The 22,919-nt window shown below is 38.9% G+C and overlaps 1 protein-coding gene and 1 long non-coding RNA gene across 2 annotated transcripts in view; both read right to left on the bottom strand.

Annotated features, from left to right (window-relative positions):
• The window catches only part of LOC148892892 (phospholipid-transporting ATPase ABCA1-like), a 32,867-nt gene extending 26,358 nt beyond the window's left edge, over positions 1-6,509 (bottom strand). Inside the window, exons 1-5 of the mRNA XM_089007307.1 lie at positions 6,314-6,509; positions 3,460-3,557; positions 1,981-2,074; positions 1,278-1,419; positions 847-965 (exon numbers count right to left, since the gene is read on the bottom strand). Coding sequence (XP_088863433.1) covers positions 847-965; positions 1,278-1,419; positions 1,981-2,074; positions 3,460-3,525 — 421 coding nt within the window. The 5' untranslated portion in view covers positions 3,526-3,557; positions 6,314-6,509. The remainder of the gene's footprint in view (positions 1-846; positions 966-1,277; positions 1,420-1,980; positions 2,075-3,459; positions 3,558-6,313) is intronic.
• A 2,069-nt stretch (positions 6,510-8,578) lies between these two features.
• Positions 8,579-20,992, bottom strand: LOC148892893 (uncharacterized). The gene is made up of 4 exons (XR_016116239.1): positions 20,932-20,992; positions 11,153-11,250; positions 9,847-10,008; positions 8,579-8,771 (listed from the first exon to the last, which is right to left on the bottom strand). It is a non-coding gene; the product is annotated as an uncharacterized LOC148892893 (long non-coding RNA).
• Between the last annotated feature and the right edge of the window lie 1,927 nt (positions 20,993-22,919).

Genomic DNA, 22,919 nt, shown 5'->3' on the forward strand with positions numbered 1-22,919 from the left:
ATGGCTAACAGAAATAGATTATCTTAGAAACATAACCTTTCTCAGCTGAAAAGGTTACAGCTATGGCTGTGGATCTGTCCCTATCAAGATTGTTCAAAGTGTCCCCATACTGCACACTCCTCTCCCCCCCCCAAAAAAAAACCTTGAACGGTTTGTCTACCATTCGCGATCTACTGCCTCAGAGCCGGAAAAGCCAACATTGGAGTCACAATTTTTAGATTGGTGTTTAAATTACGAAATGATTCCACAGGGTGGTCCAAGCCTTTCCTACAGTGACGCGCAATGTCAAAGGCAACACCCAGTGGCCTCTGGGAGTCTGGGCCTCAGCCTGTCTGACACTGATAAGAGACAAGGGCAGGTCGCCATTTTCTGCCTCTTTTCTGGGACGCTATATTGCAGTCCATATGCCTCCAAAATGACACGGGATAAATTCTTTAATCGATTGCAAACATGTATGCTTTCCTCTTCAGAATTATTTAAATCATGTTCATAACTGGATGTGTAACAAGAAAGCATATTCTCCGAATCTGAAGCCATTGTTTTGATTCTCGAGCAATGCAAGACGTCTTGGCGTGACGTCACAAACTAGGGGCGGGACTTTCTGAAAATGGCCAATTTGCAGCTCAATTTTTTGTAGATTTTGGACACTTTAAGTCATTTTATTGGTGTTTTGCATTTGAATAAAAATATCATACTGCATGTTTTGGGTATTTTAGATGCTATAAAACGTTTTTCTGATGACAGTTAGGAAACAAAAAAGTAACATCAGTTGTCCTTTAAGTGGTCAGCCGGTCCTTTCAAACACAAATACAGCGCAAAACAATCTGATAATCAAGCTGGCCTTACGGGCAGTGTTCTTCTGCATCTTGTGAAGGGCCCTCAGCAGTCCTCGGTAACCCTCGTAACTCTTATCATTCTGAGAGTACAGCAGGATTTTCTTGGCATCAATAAGCAAGCGAGAGATTCTGTAAAGGTGGATAGACAATTCTAGTGAGGCAAAATTGAGAAATTGTGCAATCCAGAACAATTATCTCAAGTTCAATGCGAGCATTGTATAAAAATGTCTGTCGACCATAAACTCTATGAGCTACAGTATACCCAGAGCACGATGGATTCCAGACCTAGGCTACTGCCAGTGATTATACAACCACAAAAATGTTCACACCTTACTGAGTGTTCTTGTATCGTATCCAGTTAAATTGCGTGGTTAATATGATACAAAAGGCAATCATTTAGCTACAATATGAATGCAGAACAAAGTCCTTATCAGCACTCACATAGAATCATTGAAGTTGCCCACCACCCCTGGACTCTCTCCAGGGGTCGGGTTTCGGAAGCAGGGGTTGTTCGCGTTACAGATGATTCCTTGTACCCAGGGTAGTGTGCCTGCTGAAGGCATGGCTTTGTTTGGGAAATGACCTGCGAATGTATACATACCATGACATTGTTTTCATTGACACTATTTCACAATCCAAATGACAAATCACATGTAAGTACAAGCGTATCAGTGGAAAATATCAGCAAGCGATAAAGAACAAACTTGAGCATCTGAGAGAGGCAATCTCAATTATATTTAGCTATCGGTACTAACGTACGCCATTGTTGCGCATGAAAAAGCCAATAACATGTTTTCAGAGGATGATTGGGACGTGGAATTCATTGGACGTCAGCTCAGTAAAAGAGTTGTGATGCAATTTAGTGCTCGTTTGTCCCCGAAGACCCCATCATCATAGATCCCAATGGTCCAAGCAAATATTGACCAATCCAAAACATCCCCTATATAAGACAACCTGCCAAGGGAAACACCTATATTGATTTTACTAAGAAACTATAGGCTAGCTTTGTTGAAAAACTAGGCTTTTAAAGCTCGATTTTTTTCAACAAAGAATATAATAACAACTTAATGACTGTCATAATTTGTGAACATCTATTTGATGATGAGATAATATTGTTCAGAGCTGTGATGGCAGGGAACCTTACATTCATGCTGCTCGTATGGTGGATAGTGTATTCGAACTGAGATGAGGATGAAGAAGATGAAGAGGGGCCAAATAATCTCAATCAGCAGTTGAATCTGAAGACATAAAAGGGGATGAGACAAAAAAGATCAACCACAGTAGACATCTAATTCCTATGAAATCTTCCATGCTAAGATCATTTTAGTGCACAAAAGAAAAAAAAACAAGCCAACATGTTTGTGTCAGCGAAGATTTAATCAGCAGTATAATACCCAATGTGAGACCGAGTGGTAAAGTATATTGGATTGGATTGGATTTGCCTTTATTAGTCTCACAGTGGAGAAATTTACATTTCACAGCAGCAAAGTGATGAAAGGAATGAATATGGGTTAATAAGTGGAGACAGAAAGCCATAAGTCTGCAGTGTTTAGAAGTCTTTCTGCCCATCTGCTCCATACGGCCGCTAAGTCTGCCTGACCTAGCATGGCAGACAATCACCAAAAGCGGTGGGAGGGATAGGCAATTGCTGACAGACAGTTCTCTCCGACACTGCACTCCATCTCTTTGTGCAAACTCATCGGACTGAAAATAACACAGTTTCGTCACTTCGTGGAAACCGTGTTTTTGGGCGGAGGGGATAAAGAACTATTGTATGCAGATGACACTAGCTTCGTTTAAACAGAAGTCAGCTCTGTTCCTCGACCCACTGCCGAATGTGATTGAGATAACTTTGAGTGAGTAGACGATAGGCTGCTCAGGATGGTAACTAGGAAAATCGAGTCGATGTGCACTTGTGTCGTCACATTGTTCAATGACGTTAACTTCAGTAGCACTTTGCAGACCTACTGTTGCTTCCAGCTTCAGCAAAGGGAACCGAGATATTCAAAAAGAACACTAAAAATAGAACAGTTGGTTAAAAAAAACATATTACAAAAATAATTCCATAAAATACTGTACATGGTTCCTCCATGGTACGTTTCAATGCATTTAAAAACCTTTTTATTCCACTTGAAATGACATTTAACAGTAACTTTGCAACATTCCCAGCGTGCCACGTTATCCAAAGTTTCTTTGGTACAAAAATGCAGTGCATCTGCTCTCTGCTTCCTGATGACAAAAATATCATCGGTTGGTTGGTTCAGCTGTGATGCGACCACAACTGGTCACTTGTTGAATTGATTTTGCTCAAAAGTGTATTTATTTTGAGATATCTGCGATAATAAAACATTTTTGTGGGCTTTTGAAAGATTGATTGAAGACATTTTCATGCTAAGATAAGAATGCCTTTTAAGAATGCTAAAATTGCAAAATGCCAGGAGAGAAACCATTACGGTGGTTAAAGTGCCACAATACGCTAACCTAAACTGTGTCCCGCATTAATTCTACCTGTGCTGTATTGAAACAGACTCAGACAGGAGTAAAGATTATAGTGAAGCTTATAAACTGAATTGTTAATTTTTGGAAAAATAAACACCATATGCACTACATTAGTTATACTCACGGTCTGTCTTCTTCGGTAGGTGAAGTTCTTCCAAAGCAGCAAACCCAATTGAGTGGAAACTGCCATCCTGAGCTCAGTGAGCGCACCTGAGCTCCTCACTGCAAATCCACACACACAATAAAAATAAAAATAATGATAATAAAAAAAAATAGGAAAGTGGCTCTTATAAAAGCCTATTTCAAAAGATGTTCTGCATACATTATATAATTGGAATGCAAACACCTTTGTTTTCCTGGAAAGGTTAATGTTCACCTAAATAAATACTGTTCTCGTACGATCACCCCACTTGCTGAGCAAAACATGATTGGATGGGACACAGTATAGAACAGCAAGACCATATCAAGGGCAAGAGGATGCGCAAACATGGACGAGGGGGAAATGCTGTGTAGAATATTTGCTTGGAGCCTGAAACAAGTCACAATCAATTTTTGTTGGTCTTACAAAATCAGAACACGAACACGCCACATTTCTTCGGTCTATCCGTCTTCAGTTAACCTAATTCAAAGATTTTAATTGATTTCTGTCTGACACCCGTGTTGATTCCAAAACAGTAAGTGGTGGTATTACGGTTGATTTATTAAGATATTTGTGACAAACTTTTCCCACATATTAAGTAAATTCCCAGCAGGAACTTTGGAAGAGACAAACAACAAAATGACCTGTGAACATGGGCTCTTTGACATCTGTTTTCTCTGTGAGTCATTCAATTTAATAGGGAACAACTCACGACACGTTTAACCACTGCAACACTGTTGAATGTTCGTATATAAATACAGTATAAGATAAAAAGACAGAAGAGAATTCATCCATTAAAAAAAAATGAACATTCAAAGAAACTTCAGAAAGATTTTATCAGCTATTTCGCTCACTGCAACAGACGTCTTATTACATTTAAGTGCCCTGCAATTTGCAAACCAACAAAGCAGTATGTAAAAATGAGGAGTGTCTGCTAAATTCATTGGGTACAAATGTGTACACCAAAGACCTCCAATATCCTGTTTGAATGCTGCATCATTCTCTCTTTAAAAAGACGTTTAATATTCTTCAGAAGCATTTTCTGGAACACAGATAATATAACCCAAGTGCATCTGTCAGACGATGTTTCAATACTGCAAACTACCACTACAATATGTAGTAAAATACCTCGCTGACAATGTCAATTTTACACATATAAATGGGCGGCCTGGTAGTTGAGTGGTTCACACGTCGACATCACAGTTCATAGGTACCAGGTTCAATTCCAGGTTTCCGCTTCCTGTGTGGAATTTGCATGTTCTCCCCATACTTAGGTGGGTTTTCTCCGGGTCCTCCGGTTTCTTCCCACATTCCAAAAATATGTAATAATAATAACCTAATGAGGATTAAGTGGTTCGGAAAATGAATGAATGAAAATTTAATGAATTCCTATAAATGCTGAAATGTAGATACGGCTCTTGTATTGGATCACAGTGTAGTTTGCGGGAGTACTTAATGTTGTGGCAAATAGTTTGCCTGTATTGACATTATCATGGTGGAATACATTCATTCATTTCTTTGCGATTTACTACCCTTTGTTTTACGCATACTGTACATAGGCACCCAACTTTTCTTTTGAGGAGGTGAACCACATAGCATGACATGGTGTTCATTTTAACTGTGTCTAATTCCTAATGAATCCAGTAATTGTCACAGTTTTTAAATACTACACAAATTTAAATAACAAATGAAATCGTCTTTATTAATTTAGATGCTGCCAAGTAAGCATTTACGAAGGACTATTCAGGCGGAATGGTGCAGAGCTGCAGCGCCCTTAGTGGCAAATCCCAATATGGTCAATTTATACTTGTTTACCATCAATTCAATCCATCACGTGTTACTGTAGACACCCCCGGTCAACAATTAGAACACGATTTAAATAAGAGCCCAGGTCATTGCAATAAAACATTCACGTCAAGATGTCCACGTAAAATTAAAAACGATAACGATATCATTTCAATTCTTCTAAAAACAATAACAACTGGGATGGAGAATCACGCGTATATAAGGGAAACACATGAATAATGCAATAATGCAATAAAAAATCAAATGGCATGCGTTTGGGTAATTACAGAAGGACGGTTAAAAATAAACAACATTGCTTTGAGTTCTGACAATTTTCAATTAAATAACGCACAAGCTCATAAGAGTCGCAATGCCACACAACACGACATACGTGGTAAAATTCACTGCCGTTTGATTATGTCACTTCAATAAGCGTGTTAATTGGAGTGGGGTTACTATCAGACATTCAGCTTCTTTTTGTTTACACATCAAAGCGTCAAATGCTGAAGACAACGGAACAAGCTCTTGACGAACAATGAACCACCGCAGTGCTAACCGTGCGTGTTAAAATGAACAAACAAAACGGTTAATATTCCCAAATCACAAAAAAAAAACATGGTTCACCTTTCGTTGCTTTTATGCGTCCAAAAGGGACAAAATAAAACAGTTTTAGCAGAACCTTTGATGTCTGATTAACATTTAGTTGGACGATTATCCAACTCAGAGCAGTTGGCAAGAGAGGATACATACTTGCAGCACAAACTGACAATGACCACTGACAAACAAAAACATCATGAACGCATTTCTAATTTGTTCATGAAAGATGCTTTCTACAAAAGTAAATATTTGAAGTTAGAGACACATATTACTTGGTACATTAGAATAAAAAACATTGTCCTTCCCCAAACAACAATATATTCGGAATGAATCGACACGATAATAACATATTGAACAAACGATAATAACAAAATGAACGACGTGAAAATGTAAAACTATTTAAATTGAATCGTGGCGAGTGCGGGAAACGGTCAAATCCTTTGAAGTCTAAACTCACCAAGCTTTTATGATGAATATCCTTTCTTGTTAGACCTCATCAACAGAATGACTCGTTAAAATGAACTGAGGGGTAGGGGGAGAAAAACCGGTAATCCTCGCCCGTAGCGGTGCTTCGCATCTGTGTCTGAGTCAATGCAAACAGTAGTTCAACCCCCAGTCGGTTTTTATATCGCCGCTCAATGCGGAGCAGAAACGAACAGCAGTAGAGGTAACTAGCGGTCACCACGAGCAGCCTCGATCCCAAATAAGGAGTGCACGTGCTCCGTCAAAACATCTCTTAAAGGGCCAGCGTCACCTAACTGGCGCCATGGCACTTCTTTTGAGCATATTTGATCTCTTCTTTTCCTTTCGGCTTTTCCCTTCAAGGGGTCGCCACAGCAAATCAGTGACTTCCATCTTTAGAGGGTTGATCCGCATATTTGTTTTGAGCCATTTGATACATAATGCAAAATAAATACATAATAATAATAATAATAATAATAATAATAATAATAATAATAATAATAATAATAATAATAATAATAAGAAAGAAGAAGAAGAAGAAGAAGAAGAAGAAGAATACATTTCATTTATAAGCGCCTTTCAAAACTCTCAAGGACACTACAGCCACAGGATTTTTTTTTCTGCGGGTGAGCAGCGGCAGCCACACGCGCCAGCGTTCACTCAACCCGGAAGTAACATAAAGTTAAAAAAGTAAAAATAAATAAATAAAATAAACAAATACTAACAATAACAAATCCTGAATGAACAAATACATTAACGAACAAACACACAACTAATAATAAACTATTGTACATTACTCTCGTCATTTCCTTGTTCTCTAGGGAAGTATGAATGTGCTAATGTAGAGTAAACATTTTGGGCAGGCAAAAAGTATTTGCAAATGGTATACAGGGAGTTCAAACCTGTTTAGAAGTACCTTTGAGCATCCTGTAATGAATCCACAGAATTCCCAACATAGTGGTGTAGAGTAGTCTTCAGTTTAAACATGCTTTCTATTCCGTCTGTCATAAATGTGCACATGATGTGACATTTTGAGGTGGAAGAGAAAAGGAACAGTGAATTAAGGGATCAAAGCACATTACAGTTGAAAATGGTAAGAACGCCATGAAAAAGATTGAAAGTTGAATTAAAGAGGGGTTTTGGGTGACTGGACTCGTCGAAAGCAGCCCATGAAGAAATGTGCTTTAAAGGACAACTGACGTCTCCGGACAAGTTGTGTCCATAATTTGTAAAATGGCTTCAAATTACTTCTACTGAGCATATTTTACAAAGATTCACCGCATATAGCTATATCTTACGTTTTAAGACTCGCGCTGAATATTCCGGAAGTCTTGTTTTTGAGTTGGTGACGAGTCCGTACGTGACGTCACTGAAGGAACATCACTGACCGAAAAAAGGACACGTTGTAGCAGTCCTTCCATCACGTCAATATATTTTGCTGTACTTGTTTGGTCTGAAAACGTCCTGTTGCACCAAAAAGAGCCAGAAGAGGGCGAACAAGCTCCATGGAAGGAATTTATCAGCCTGTGGAAACGGTCTGATTAATTCCTCACACGAAGCTTGGTGGCCATTTTCTGCCTCTTTTTTGGTGATACATTTCCTCCCAATATTGCCTCAAAATGGCACGGAATAAATTCTTTAATCGATTGCAAACATGTATGCTTTCCTCTTCAGAACTATTTGAATCATATTCATAACTGGATGAGTAACAAGAAAGCATATTCTCCGAATCTGAAGCCATTGGTTTGATTCTCCAGCAACGCAAGACGTCTTGGCGTGACGTCACGAAGTAGGGGCGGGACTTTCTGAAAATGCCCAATTCGCAGCTCAATTTTTTTGCAGATTTTGGACACTTTAAATCATTTTTATTAGTGTTTTGCATTTCAATAAAAATTATCATACTGCATGTTTTGGGTATTTTAGATGCTATAAAACGTTTTTCTGATGTCAGTTAGGAAACAAAAAAGTGACGTCGGTTGTCCTTTAAGTTCCCATTTGTGTGAATAAACCAAATTGGAAATACATGTTACCCGATAAACACAAACGAGGGTATTACAATGGTTTCACAAGTGCGACTGAAGATTGCAACCACAATCGAAGAAATTGAGGACTTGGCGGCTGACTTGACAAAAGAGGCTTGGGCGAAGGGATTAGGAAGTAGGCCCTGCCTTCGACAGCACTTCCTAAGAGCACCAAGCACTTCCTGCCGCCAGGGGTAACAAGTAACGAGTAAAACTCAACAGTAGGCTACGGTCCTTTTTCCATGGGTACGCTTTGGAGATTCACAGCATGACATCTCCCAGTGCCCCATTGCATCCACATTGTAATACAGTCAAACCGCCGTGTTACAACAATAAGAGACATCCGTGCTCGTACCTTGCCCATGTCCACTTGTCAGGTCAATTTATTGACTGGTCAGTTTAAGGGCAGGTCTATTGAAGAGTTCCCTTGACCTGGAAGAAAAATCTCATGATGATCATATGGACTTTAATAATTTCAACTTCTTAACTCTTTATAATGCAGAGCTGTGACTTAGCAGTCATATTGCATAATTAACACCATGAGGTTGAACGAGGACAATTCTAGATGTGCAAAGAAATAAATACAACATTTTTAAACAAGTATATACAGTACTGTATATAAACATTTTTTCAACCTTGACTTATGGGCAAACTGTGTTTTTATGTATTCATTTTTTTATGTCAGAGTATTTATGGACTACTGATTTCCATGAAGTGTTTGCCGGCTAACTTACAGTATCCGCAGGAGTCCGAAACGGTCTTGATTAACGCACAAAGAGGATGGCAACTGCTCAACTGTCTTCTGCACATTAAATTATCGGAAAGTACATGCTTTTTCTTTTATTCATTTTCTCGAAGTAGATGGAAGGGAAAAAAATAGTGGCCTCTACATACAAGCATTTTTAATTTCAACAGGGGTGTTCCGCGACCCGACCCCGGATAAGCCGCAGAAGATGGATGGATGGATGTTCTTCATCTTTGAATGAGAGTACATATTAATTATTTATAACAATCATTGTATTTAACTGATACTATTAACTTGTACTATTCAGCATTTGACTCAGCACGATTCAGACTTGATCTTAGTTTTACGCCCTGATGCTTTCTACTATTTTTGTGACTGCTTTATTACATATATATGATAGTTGTCCGTGTTAAGCGCCTTGTCGCAGCTTCAGCTGTCGTTAGAGCACTATATAAATCAATATGTATTGTATTGTATTGTATTGTATTGTATTGAGTAGTACTGTATAGCCATGGTGTCACTGCAATGTTATTGGATGTTCTAAAATAGTCTAAATGCTTCAGAGGTTCACATAATCCTTGATTCATGGGGTGGCTTTGTTCCTTGAGCAAAAAAAAAATAAAATAAAAAATACCTGTACTGTGTGAAGATAGGAGTGAGTCATCCTAATCAACTGACATATGTAATTTAGATGTGATTTATGACTGTTTCGCAGATCAGCCTCATAGTTCAGAGGTGTTAGGTTAGAATCCAGGCGCTGACCTTCCCGTGGAGAGTTGGCATGTCCATCCAGGTTGAACGAAGACAAAGTTCTCCCTAGTGGCGAATGTGAGTGTGCCCTGTGGATTGTCGGCATCCAGTCCATGGTGTAACACTGTCCCTCGCCCAAGGTCAGCTGGAATCATCTCCAGCACATCCATCAATCTAATGAGGATGACAGTATAGAAAATCAATAGTTGTGTTTGATTTACAGCACACCAAATCATATTGTACACTAAAAGATCGCTGGTCTTAATATATTCTACATTTGTGACTGTCGCAAAGCACATGAACACTTTTCTTTATTCACCCTATCCACCCTAACCTTGATGATATTACAGTGGGAAACGGCATTGGATTCCAAAATATAATTTTGATCCTCAGTATGATTCCCATAATTACAGTGCTCATTATCCAATACACGCACATACAAAAGATCGTGATTGTGGTACACAGCCGACTGAAAATACTGGTGTAATTACCTGCAGTCGACGCCGAATAAATCCTCAGTAAGAAACGGAGGATAGAAATATTTGACCGATAGTAACCCCAGAGCTGCCGGTGAAGGAGGCGGGGTGCTTTGACCGATAGTAACCTCCACAGGCTCTGAGTGAGACAGGTTCATTAGAATGGCCTCCAAGCTATTGGAATAACGATGTCATAAAATGTGTTTACAAAATGTACTGGTTTTGTTGTTGTTTTCTTTTATTTTTATTTTATTTTTACATAAGAGTCGCGATGTTTTTCCGTTTGCTGTTCGGAAAAAAACAGTTGAACGTCACATCAGAGTAAATTTTACAGTATGATTTCACATTCATCCACCTGACTACGGATAAGCGGCAGACAATGGATGGATGGATGGATGTCCGTCAGCATCTCTCCTCTTCAGAGACTTTCCGCGTGTAGCATTCAATTGCAGTTGGATATAACAAAACTGCGTATTGAAAATTATTCGATCAAAAATTGAATCCGAAGACGTCGTTCTTTACTTAACGGAATGTTTATAACGGTAACAAACAACACGGAACTTGAAAAACAGATGAGGTTCGGCTCTGTATCTCAAGAAGCGCACTGACAGCAATTTTGACTTGCCAATCACCCCCGCAAAACAAAGAAAAAACAAAAACACTGACACTTCATGATTTTTTTTGTCTTTTTGTGACTGTGTAATGATATTGAATAGCGTTCGTGCTTGTCAGCTGTTTTAGCGTTGAATTCAAACCAAAAGTCAAGTCATTCACAATTTGACGTTCGGGTTTCCGAGACGACGGTGAGACTATGAATGCGTCTCCTTTTGACCGCAGGTTACCTCGCACTGCAGCCGAGAGAGAAGTGGGTGAAAGGGGAATGATGTCACCGGCTGCTCGACGACGACTGAGAGAACAACGTATGACTGAAAATGGTTACCTAGCAAAAAATAAAATAACATAAAATAAAATGAAGGGCGTGTTATGTTCGTTGTATATTCCTGATGTGCTAAAGCCAAGGTATAAGAAAACTCCAACAATGCTCCATAAAGTGATTGGATAATTTACGCACAAAAAACAGCTGCATGGAAAATTGTGTTTCTATATTTTATGTAATTGTTCCGTTTATGCATTTCACAGATTTTTTTAATGACCATATTCTTGCCAGTGATCAACCATTACACTTTAACCGAATATTAATAATCACCTGTGCACAGCATTGTTTGTATGACCTACATATTTTGATTGAATAATAATTTTACAGCTGCAATGATGACCAATGCCTACTTTAGAAGTGACTTATTTATGCAAAAGGGATAAATGAGGCTAATATTTTGCCAGTGACATTTAGATTTCTGATTATTGTGTGAATACATTTTATCAACTTACAAACTACGAATGATTCAGTTACGGGACAAGCTGCACAGTAATGTTGACATCTTGGTAATGAATAAAGGTTTTTATTTTGATGAACAGAACGGTCCATGCTCATTGCTCACGTAGATTGTATCTTAAATAAAATATGTTTTTATGGAAATTTCCTCATTGTGGGACGAATAAAGGTTTTCTGATTCTGATGATAGTACTAATCTCACCCAAGAATACAAACCAACATAGGACGAAGCACTGGAAGGGCCACGAATAGGTATACGGCGATACCTCACTTTACATACAACACTACCTCACTTTACATTCAGAAATTACATGTATTGTCTGTTGTCAATTGTATGTCTTTTTAAGCCATATTATAAGTGCCTTGCACGCTGGGTCTGAGAGGACATTACTTTCATCTGTGCTGTACGTCATGCATATTAGCATATTATTTGTGTAAAATAAAAGCATGTCATAAATATAATTGACATGTTGAGTCAGGTGTGTCTGAGCCGCGCCATTGCAAAGGCTCTGTTGACTCCTTATGTCTGATTCACCGAACACAGGTTAAGAACTACTGCTGTAAACTGCGTGTTTGTCTGCATACAGTGAAGTTTGGTGCATTCAGATGGACATATCAGAACATGGGGAAATAGGAAGCTAAATTTAACTAGGGGTGCTTGTAGCTTTTCAAGCACTAATTTATTTATTCAACACTGTTATATTAATCAGATATGCTTTTTATACTGTAATTTCATACTTGCATGATGTACAGTTCTTTTTATGAAACATTTTTTGCGCAGTTATCCAGTTCAGTCTTTTGACATTTCTATTATGCATCGAATACTTTGTGTTTATTTTTTTCACCCCCACCTCTTTCAATTTTGCTGCTGTAGATTACAAATTTCCCCATTGTGGGACTATTACGGGCTTTCTGATTCTGATTTACCTGTCACAGCAATTCATCCTAAGGGTTAGCAATCACGAGCTCATTTCTAAACACTTAACCCAAACAGGTGGATTTAAAAGAGACTAACACACTACTTGGGTCAAATGACGCAATTATCTTGGTTGTTTGGTTGAAAAAAAAAAACAGAAGGTTGCCTTATATAAATACTTAAATGTCATTTGAATTCATGTACAGTATTAACTTTTAATCTGTCCTTGTTTGTTAGCACCCCCACCTATTTTCTACTTTCAGTCCAGTTTAAGGTCACTGGCAAGCTGCAGTCGATCATAGCACTGTGAGGTCAACACGATAACTTGACCACCAAGGCGCTCAGGAATACCATACATCAGTTATGATTTTTTTTAATCATAGAATAATAATAATAATAATACATTTCATTTATATGCGCCTTTCAAAACCCTCAAGGACACTTTACAGTCACAGGATATTTTTTTCTGCGGGTGAGCAGCGGCATTCAGACGCCTTCACTCAACCCGGAAGTAACATAAAGTAAAAACGTTCATAACCGTCTGTTTCCTGTCACCCCCATTCTTGTGGACTGAATATTAATTTATTTGTATATATTTATAAATACTGCATTCTTGTTTCCTTTTTGACTAAAGGCATAATTGCAGCTCTAATATCAACTCTCAATCAGTCCTTGAAGCAGATTCCGCATAAAACAGTTCCTCTCAAGCTGGCCACAAATGACCTTGTGTCTAATGGTTTCAAATTACACACACGCACTCACACACTCACGCAAATGAACACGCACACGGGTATATCAGCAGTGCCCTCCGTTGCCACTCCCAAAGGAGAGCTTGTTCCTTTTTTAAGCAGCATAATAGCAAAAGAGAGCAAGAGGAAGAGAGCCGTATACCTGTATTGTAAAATATAGAAAGTCAATTGCATATTGACGGTGATGCTCGAGTATGAAGGGAATGCCAGTGCTGATTGCACATCTATATTATTTGGAATGGGACACATCCTCAATTTAAAACGAAATAAAAAGAAAACAAAAGCAAAAAAAAAAAAACGTTACAGTAGCTCAATTGACTGAAGTCAACAAATACTAAGGCAGTAGTACAAACAAAACACGTGAACATAATTCTTTGCTGTATTGCAAATGCAACGTAAAAAGACTAGATGTGCAGTTGACCCACAGGGTGACATTTTCAAATCTAGGTCCAAACAGATCTTGATCAATGCATTCACAGCAGTTGGAGATGAACTCCTGTGATTTTCTTCCTCCTCATGCGGCTGCTGTTGCAGCCACGTGAGGGAGCACATGCAAATGCAGAGGGAGGAAGTAGGATGAAGAAAAGGATGTGGATCAGCAGTTCTACAAAATATAAGGCAACCCTGCTCATTTCTTGGCAAGAAAACGCTATCCTGAGCCACCATGAAAAAATGTGGGAAAAACGCAACATTCATAAAGACAATTCAATGAAAAAGTGGCATATGGATGACCTCAAGTCTTGATAAGCATTGACATAAATAAACAGTACTTTTTCAGATCTGCCAAAGACATCTTTGATGATTCTATTCTATCAATATATGTACTGTATATGCAACACTGTATGGTAAACTTACAATTACATAGTCAGTCATTTGTATACAAACCAACCTGTGTTTTTTCTGACTTGTATTTTTTGTGTGTAATCCTTGAAGTTTTTGTCACATATGGTTTAATCGACGTGGATGTTTCTGGAGGTCTCACATTGACGCTTTAAAGTTCACGTGTTGACGTTTTTTTTGGGGGGGGGGGGGTGTATAGTCGAAAGTGTGTGTGCGTGTGTGAATGTGTATGTGTGCGTATAAGTTCGCGTGTGGAGACTGACTGAAGAACGATTTAGTTGTGTTGTATGAAATACGTCGTAGACTATAGCTATAGAAATAGAGTTATACTCTAGTGACCTCTAGTGCACATTTTTTAGAGTTACATATTTCCGGATGTATCCAGTCTATTTGAATGATGAAATGAAAGGATTTTCCATACCCCTTATTCTTCATTAGGGTCGGGCGGGGGGGGCTGGATCCTATCTCAGCTGTCTTCTGGCACGAGACATTGTACACCCTGAATAGGTTGCCAGCCAATCGCAGGGCACACAAAGACGTACAACAGTCACTCTCACATTCACTCTCACACATAGGGACAATTTGGAGTTTTCAATCTGCCTGCCATGCATGTTTTTGGAGTGGGAGGAAACCGGAGGACCTGGAGAAAACCCACGCGGGCCCGGGGAGAACATGCAAACTCCACACAGGGAGGCCTGACTGTGACGCAAACCGGCGACCTCTGCACTGTGAAGCCGGTGTGCTATAATAATAACAATAATAATAATAATAATAATAATACATTTAATTTCTAAGCACCTTTCAAAATTCTCAAGGACACTTTACAGTCACAGGATTTTTTTTTGTGCGGGTGAGTAGCGGCAGCCATTCGCGCCAGCGTTCACTCTACCCGGAAGTAATTAATTAATTTTTTCAAATCTACAGTGAAATCTAATTGACTTTCTGGCTCATTGTACTTGTATATATCTCTAGACCACTTGTGGAAATCACTAATATGGAGTTGAGGAATTCATTTTTTTAATCAGTCCTCAGGGTCTTAAGTGATTAAAGACGTCTGGGCCACAAAATGACCGAGAAGCAGATAATCATTTATCTTAATTGAACACAATTTAAGACATTCTTAATTAACAGGACTCGATCAGCGGATTAGAAATTCCATTTGTGAATTTATTCATATCTTTTAAAGTTATTCCCCCCTAATCTATATTGATGGATTTAAAAAAATACACACAAAACTACACAAATCTGCCAATGTAGTCATCTGGCGGTTTGATTCTTGGCCCCGACCTTCCTATTTGGAGTTTGTATGATATCGGTGCGCTTGCGTGGGTTTTCTCTGTGTCCCAGTATTTCCCCCTCATTCCAAAATCATACAAGGTAGATTAATTGAATGCATGAAATTGCTAACATACATGTAACACAATGGCAGAAAAAGGTAAACTTAGTGGACAAAACTTTTTTTTCCTTTATACAATAATGTAATGAAACTTGATCATGACCAAAACATGCTGGCAAAGCAAGAAAGGAGTTCATCAGGGACAAGCGATAAAGCACTGGCCAGACCTCTGGCAATTTGTTTTCCCTCCCACAAGAGGGCAACATTTTCCTTTTTTCCATGTTGGCGCTATGTTCCAGCTTCAGCTGTTGTTAAAGCGCTATCTCAACCAACATATATGTATTGCATTGTATTTTTAACAGCCGCCCTCATTTCACGCTCATATAACTTCAGACCCATATAATTTAGTTTAGGAATTAACCTTTTTTTCCGATGAAAGAAGAGAGTCTAAGATTTCTTACGCTGCATTGAATGTTTATGTAGTCCTCAAACTCAATATTCTGTGAGTCCGCGAATTCAACTGACAATGACAAAAACCCTGGCACATTTTTTTCACATCTGGCAGTGAATGAGTTAATACTTTCATTACCTTCCTTTCAATTATCCTTTCTAACATCATTAACTGTCAGGCTAGATTGGGAGCAGTCTAAAATATTCATAGCACTCCACTAGGTAATCCCTGTCAAGCAAGTACACACACATATATGCGCGCACACACACACACACACACAGGTTAACACCTGCTGTGCATCGGGGTGTTCAATATTTCATAAGTACACTTATCTTTGCACCAGCCCACCTCTGCTGTCGGCAAAGCCAAAAAGTGCATTCTTGACTTATTAATGCAACAGAGATCGGAGCTGCATGATGGATGACAGAAGAAAATAATAAGAGTTTGTTCTTATGATAAAGGTGAAAAACATGAGGGTATATTATTGATGTGTTTACGCCAATATTCTAATAATGATCGTTCCAACTTTTTGAGGGGAAGAACTCCTCAATATCTTTCTCACTCAGAATAGAAGTTATCATATTTAAAAGTTTCATGCTGTTGTATGCTTAGTTGGCCGAAAACAAGGCGCACAATGGAAACACAGAACATTTTGGGTCCATCTGAGTTGAACAGACACAGCCTGTTAAACTGTCATCCTCAGGTAAGAAATCTATCCTTGGCTGGAATTTTGGACTTGGTAAACTCCTGCACAGGAAGAGCTCGTTAGCCAAGTTACAAAAATATAAGTTCATGGAAAGACAACCCATTAAAAAACATTGTCTTGGTTAATGGATGTTGGTACTTGTACCATTGGATGTCCGGTGGTGTGGTATTCAAATCAATAAGACTGTGTTTACGAATGTATCACTTAAAGTTGCATATACTCTCAATAAATAGCTTGGCAGAGGGATGCAGAAGTTGGGTATCGGTAAAACTGCGCCCCCTGCCGGCAATAAACGTTCCTGTTTTCTACCTTTTGTTAACATGTGTCCGGAGAGATTCTTATACAAGTGCAAAGAGAGTTTAACTAACTCCATTTTCATGATCTTATATTGCCTACTTGTGAACACCCTCTCCATTTATTCAGAAGTCCACATGACGTGTCACTTGATGGATTTGTGAGGCTGGCATGTGTACCACGCTTGAAAAAGAAGAGTGCTAAAACAATATCAGTGTCTCTTGAAACTTGAGAAACAAAGCCCCGAATCAGGGAGAGAGGATACATTCATTGCAATGTGTCACTTCAAACACTTCCAGGAATGTCAAAGGACTGTGGAAAAATAAACAAATGCGTTTCACAGCAGGAAGAACAAAGAGGAAAAACAGTCAGGGTGTGTATGTGTGTGAAGGGAAAGTAAAGTGTGGAGGAAAATGTGACTTTGTCCTTCATTCCAAGTGGCAGTGGCTTCATTTCAACTCATTTTACTCTCCTATGATGTGATAATGTTTCAGTGAAAACGTTGAAAAGAAAAGTAGAATTAGAGGAAAGAATGTATTGCATTCCCTTGTCAGTTAGGGCAAGGCATTTATTCCTACGGCTGATGTTATTTTCATCAACCGTGTAAGCACAATTTGATCTCACTGTGGCAAAAATGGATTCATTCACTCCAGGTAATTTCCAGGATTGCCGCTGTGCTTTACGCGGTACCTGGCAGAAAAGCTGCGTTTCGAAGCAACAATAACAAGTAAAGCATGGCTTGTGACTTGAATCATTTCCTTTTCTTAAGCTTGTTAAAACTTACTGAACTGGGCTTCATTTCTGAACTTTAACACAGTTCTGCACAGGAATGATCACAAAAAGTGGTAAAACAAGGCTGTCAATGGTACATTACATTTGCAACTTTTCTTCCATGAGACAGGGCTTTTAGATTCCTATAGTAGCACCTGATTCAGATCAAATTAAATTAAATAAACACAAAAAAATAAAAGAAAACACGAAATAACTACTCAGAAAACTCAAATGTTAACGATAATCAAAATTTAAAACTAATTAAAACTAATCAAATTAAAATTAATAAACACAAAACATTAATGAATACTACACGAAATAACTATTTATTTAAATTTTATTTACATTTAAATCAATAAACACAAATAAACAAACAAACAAATATATGAAAACATGAAATAACTATTAAAGTGTCCAAAATCTGCAAAAAGTTGAGCTGTGAATTGGGCATTTTCAGAAAGTCCCGCCCACAGTTCGTGACGTCACGCCAAGACGTCTTGCATTGCTGGAGAATCAAAACAATGGCTTCAGATTCGGAGAATATGCTTTCTTGTTACTCATCCAGTTTTGAATATGATTCAAATAGTTCTGAAGAGGAAAGCGTACATGTTTGCAATTGATTAAAAAATTTATTCCGTGTCATTTTGAGGCATCTGGACTGCAATGTAGCGTCCCAGAAAAGAGTCAGAAAATGGCGACCAAGCTCCTGTGAGGAATTAATCACAGGTTGATAAATTCCTTCCATGGAGCTTGGACGCCCTCTTCTGGCGGCTTTTGGGTGCAACATGAGGTTTTCAGACCAAACAAGTACAGCAAAATACATTGACGTGATGGAAGGACTGCTACAATGTGTCTTTTTTTTTCAGTCAGGGGCGTTCCTTTCGTGACGTCACGTACGGGCACGTACGCGGTGGAATCTTATTAAAATACGCCCGGTAGAAGTCATTTGAAGCCATTTTACAAATTACGGACACAACTTGTCCACAGACGTCGGTTGTCCTTTAAACTTTAAAAAAAAGCTCCTTTTGCTTCATCTGTCAACCTCTTGCCTCCTTTTTTAAAAAATCTTGTTTGTCCTGCCTCCTTTTTAATGCATTCCTTTCTATTTTACAACACTTGCATGAGGGTTTTTGTCTTAAAAGGTCAAGTTACCAAACATCCAAATGACAAGAGTAAAATAGTGATGTGTACAATAACTACCCTCCATTAGTGGTTCTGGGTGCTATTTACATTGAGTACCGATAGCTAACGGTGAAGCATCACCACTGTAAATCTAGCGTCGCCACATTCATTCCTTGACAGGAGCTCACTTGGCTATGCAAAGCTGCAGGCTATATAATCCTCAGGGCAATGAATAAAACAAAGGAGACAGCAACATCATTATTGGGGGCATATCTCATATTCAAACTTCATAATGCATCACTCCTGTGTTTGTCAAGTGTCACATCTGTGCAACAGCCCACCCAAATGCTTGTCTGTATTTTAGCGGTGAGGCAAGGCAGCTTTAATAATATGGCACATTTCATACACAAGGCAACTCAATGTGCTTCACACAAGCCAAGACAACCCCACTATGACATAATAAGAAACAAACTCGATAGTTGTCGATGAAAAGTAAACTTTAGTTCGCTGACAAAGCCTCTTGGATAAGAAGCGAAACGTCCGACACCTTCAAAGAAGTACAGATGACGACTGAAGAAACCTTTTCATCGATGGACCACTCCTGTACGACTGAAAGCTTACACAGAGAAACTCAATAGTTAATAACATTTAGTTGTTTTAAAAGAGTGGTCATCAAAATAATGTTTTTTTTATTAATTATATATGGTGCATATGATATATAATTATGTGTCTATGGCATTCTATTTTGTTTGTGGAATATAAATTCAGCAGTAAAATCCTCTCAATTTGGTACATCTCAGGCGGCAGCCTTTTTGATACTTACAGTTGACTAAAAATGACATCAGAGTTGTTTGCATTTTTGGGAACAAACAATTACAGGTCACTTAATTTGTGATCATATGAGATTAGCAATAATATATATTAGCAAATATATATATATATATATATAGTAAAGTCTCGTTATATCGATATTCAAGGGAGTCCGAAAAAATATCGATATAACCGGGACTATCGATATATCTGACCCTGTTTGCATGTAATTTTCTCCGTGCGTATTATTATAATCTCTTCTTTTCATGCCTTGAAGATAAAATTGTTTTCCTCGCAAATATCTTTAAACATTCAAATATACTTGGCAAACAACAGTTAATATAACCTTCCGTTTCTAACATCTGCAATGGAAAAGCAACATAAAAAAGAAACTCTCCGTTGACTGACTTCACTCCCTTTATCCTGCCAGAACCCAGCGCAATTATTGCTGTTGGAAAATGGGCCATAAAAGTTTGATAAACATTTTAGTGTGATTTAATAACCATAAAGCTCTTGGTTTCACAATATCTTCCTTCTCCCTTTTCCGACAGTTACTCAGACAACCTAGTGATGATTGCACTGAGAGCTGCTGATCTTTTTAGTGCTCAGGCATCCTGCGACATGCTTACAAAAGGTAAATGATGCTTGCGGTTGAGGAAATGTGTCAAGTGTGTAATAATGAACAATAACACTCTTGATTAAATAAAGCAAACTAAATTCCCTTTCCCTGGTTCTTCACAGAATAAAATACAGGTAAAAAAAAAAATACAGTCCTAATGACAAAAATGCATACATGTGTGACGGGTGTCACAAGAGTGATTGTCTTCATCTCCACGTTGCTGCCGTCTTAATTATACCAGACGCGTGCATGTGTATTTTTACTTTTATTGCGGCAACACAGTATGGCAGAAGGGATGGGTGAAGTCGCATGGGTTTCGTCTTGTGAATAACATAAAACTTGTCCAAGTACTTCTCGATATGCAAAACGTTGTAGATGACAAAACATAATGAACAACGTATTGTGGTTATTTACCGAAAAAGAGAATACAACACCAGAACAATGTTATTTACATGATGTCTCTGAACGCATCACATGCGATACGTCGGCGCAAGCACGCGGTGCGCTGGATAATGGCGGCACAGTTCGACACGCCACTAACAATCACGGCCAAATGAAACACGACACAAGAAACGAAATACTATACAATACAAATGAAATGAAACAATTATTACCTGCAACACAGTATGGCAGAAGGGACGGGTGAAGTCGCATGGGTTCCGTCTTGTGACTAACTACGCAACAGAAAAGCACCATGAAGCACAACTACTTCAAAGTTCCACTTGACAAAACTTGATTAAATAACGATACAAAAAGTTATCTAGACTCAAAAGAAATCAGGAAACTAATTAGATACACGACACAGTACAAAAGACAAAACAAAACAAGATATTGTCATGAAAATGCGAGTTAATCCAGACCATCTAAGAAATGCAACTCACCATAAGACTTGTCCAAGTAGTTCTGAGAACTATGGGCGGGACTTCGTGCCATACAGTGCGCCGTTGTGTCACTTCCGCCCACCCAAGAAAAACACAAAGACAAAAGGTTTTCTTCAGGGAGGACAGACCACATGGGGAGGCGGGCCGGAGGCAGCCTGTTGGCCACAGTGTGGAGACGTTTGAAAAATTTTCTTTCCACACAATCATCCAGGTCTGTAATACCCCCCAAACAGCTCTTATGCAAGACCCGATTGAAGATTTTAGGAGGGTGTGCTTGTGCCTGTTTCTTCTCCTTTCCGTTACCCTGAGCTCACCTGTGTCCCCAAGTGATTCAAGTGCTTTACTTCAGTGAGTTCTGAGCCCATTATTTCCTGTCCTTATTCCTCGACAAATGAATGCCTGGTTGCCTAGATAACGTTGTTACCCACCACGGCCTGTGGGTGGCAACACACATCCAGACATGAAGCCAAAAGAACCCCCCACCTCGTCCCCGTACACACAATCCCACTTTTAATAATGACGCATTCTCCTTTTAGTTTGCCCACTCACTGAATTACAATTTATTTTCTCCACCAAAACAAACTCAATACACATATGAAAAACACAAAATATGATCAAACTCATTCATTTCTACGCTGTTCTCGTCTATAAATGTTACCACGTTTTATGGATTTTCTTCTATAAATATTTGATGTATTTTGTAAAAACAGAATGCAGAATGTACTTATTTGTTATGGACATTATTTAGATCAGGTTATGTCACAGATTGTCCAGGTTCACAAGGTGGTGATGGCAGTTGTGGATCCCGAAAAGCAGGCAGGAGGGAGCAGCAGGTTGTATTTGAGAAATTGTATTAAAATAAAGTCAACAGCAACAAAATCTAAAATATCAAAGTCATTCAAACAGAAAAATACAAAGTATCAAAAAAAAGACCAAGAGTAAAAGTCTGCCAAGATGAAACAAACACATGCACAGCATACAATGCATACACAATGCATACAATGACCCGACCCCGAATGGTCGTGCCGGGAGTCCTTTTAACTGCCACTGATTGTAACGACCAGCACCTGCGAGGCTGCAGGCAAGGCTGACAGCGCTACCCGTCGTTCGCCAATCCGAACGTGGCAGACCGCCACTGATCGGGATGACCAGCACCTGTGCAGGTGCAGGCGGGGCCGACAGCGCCCCCCCGTTGGTCGCCAACCAGATCATGACACAGATCAGATTACAAATACAGTAAAGTCTCGTTATATCGATATTCAAGGGAGTCCGAAAAAATATCGATATAACCGGGACTATCGATATATCCGACCCTGTTTGCACGTAATTTTCTCCGTGCGTGCATAGAAATAGTATCGATATAACCGGGACTATCGATATATCCGATATCGATATAACGAGACTTTACTGTATTTGTAATCTGTGCTCAGTTGAAGAGCTTTGACTGTGAATACATGCATGGCCTTGGCTAGTCATTTTTTGTTTACAACATGCTGCACTTAAGGGTTTAATATCAATTTGAGCCCCCCTCCCCACCCCCAAAATTTAATGTATCCGTTTTCAGGCTGACAGAAACTACAATCATTTATCTAAGCCATAAATTACGTAACACACATTCATCATGATGTGTGTGCAGGCAAGTAGAAGAAAATTGATGCACGGTAGAGGAGAAGTCTATTAAAGCTCAGCTCATCAAGCAGATTTGAGGCCACTTGAGTGCC

This window comes from Hippocampus bargibanti, linkage group LG10, assembly GCF_051943395.1.
Source record: "Hippocampus bargibanti isolate YZ-2025 linkage group LG10, ASM5194339v1, whole genome shotgun sequence".
Taxonomy (NCBI): Eukaryota; Metazoa; Chordata; class Actinopteri; order Syngnathiformes; family Syngnathidae; genus Hippocampus; species Hippocampus bargibanti.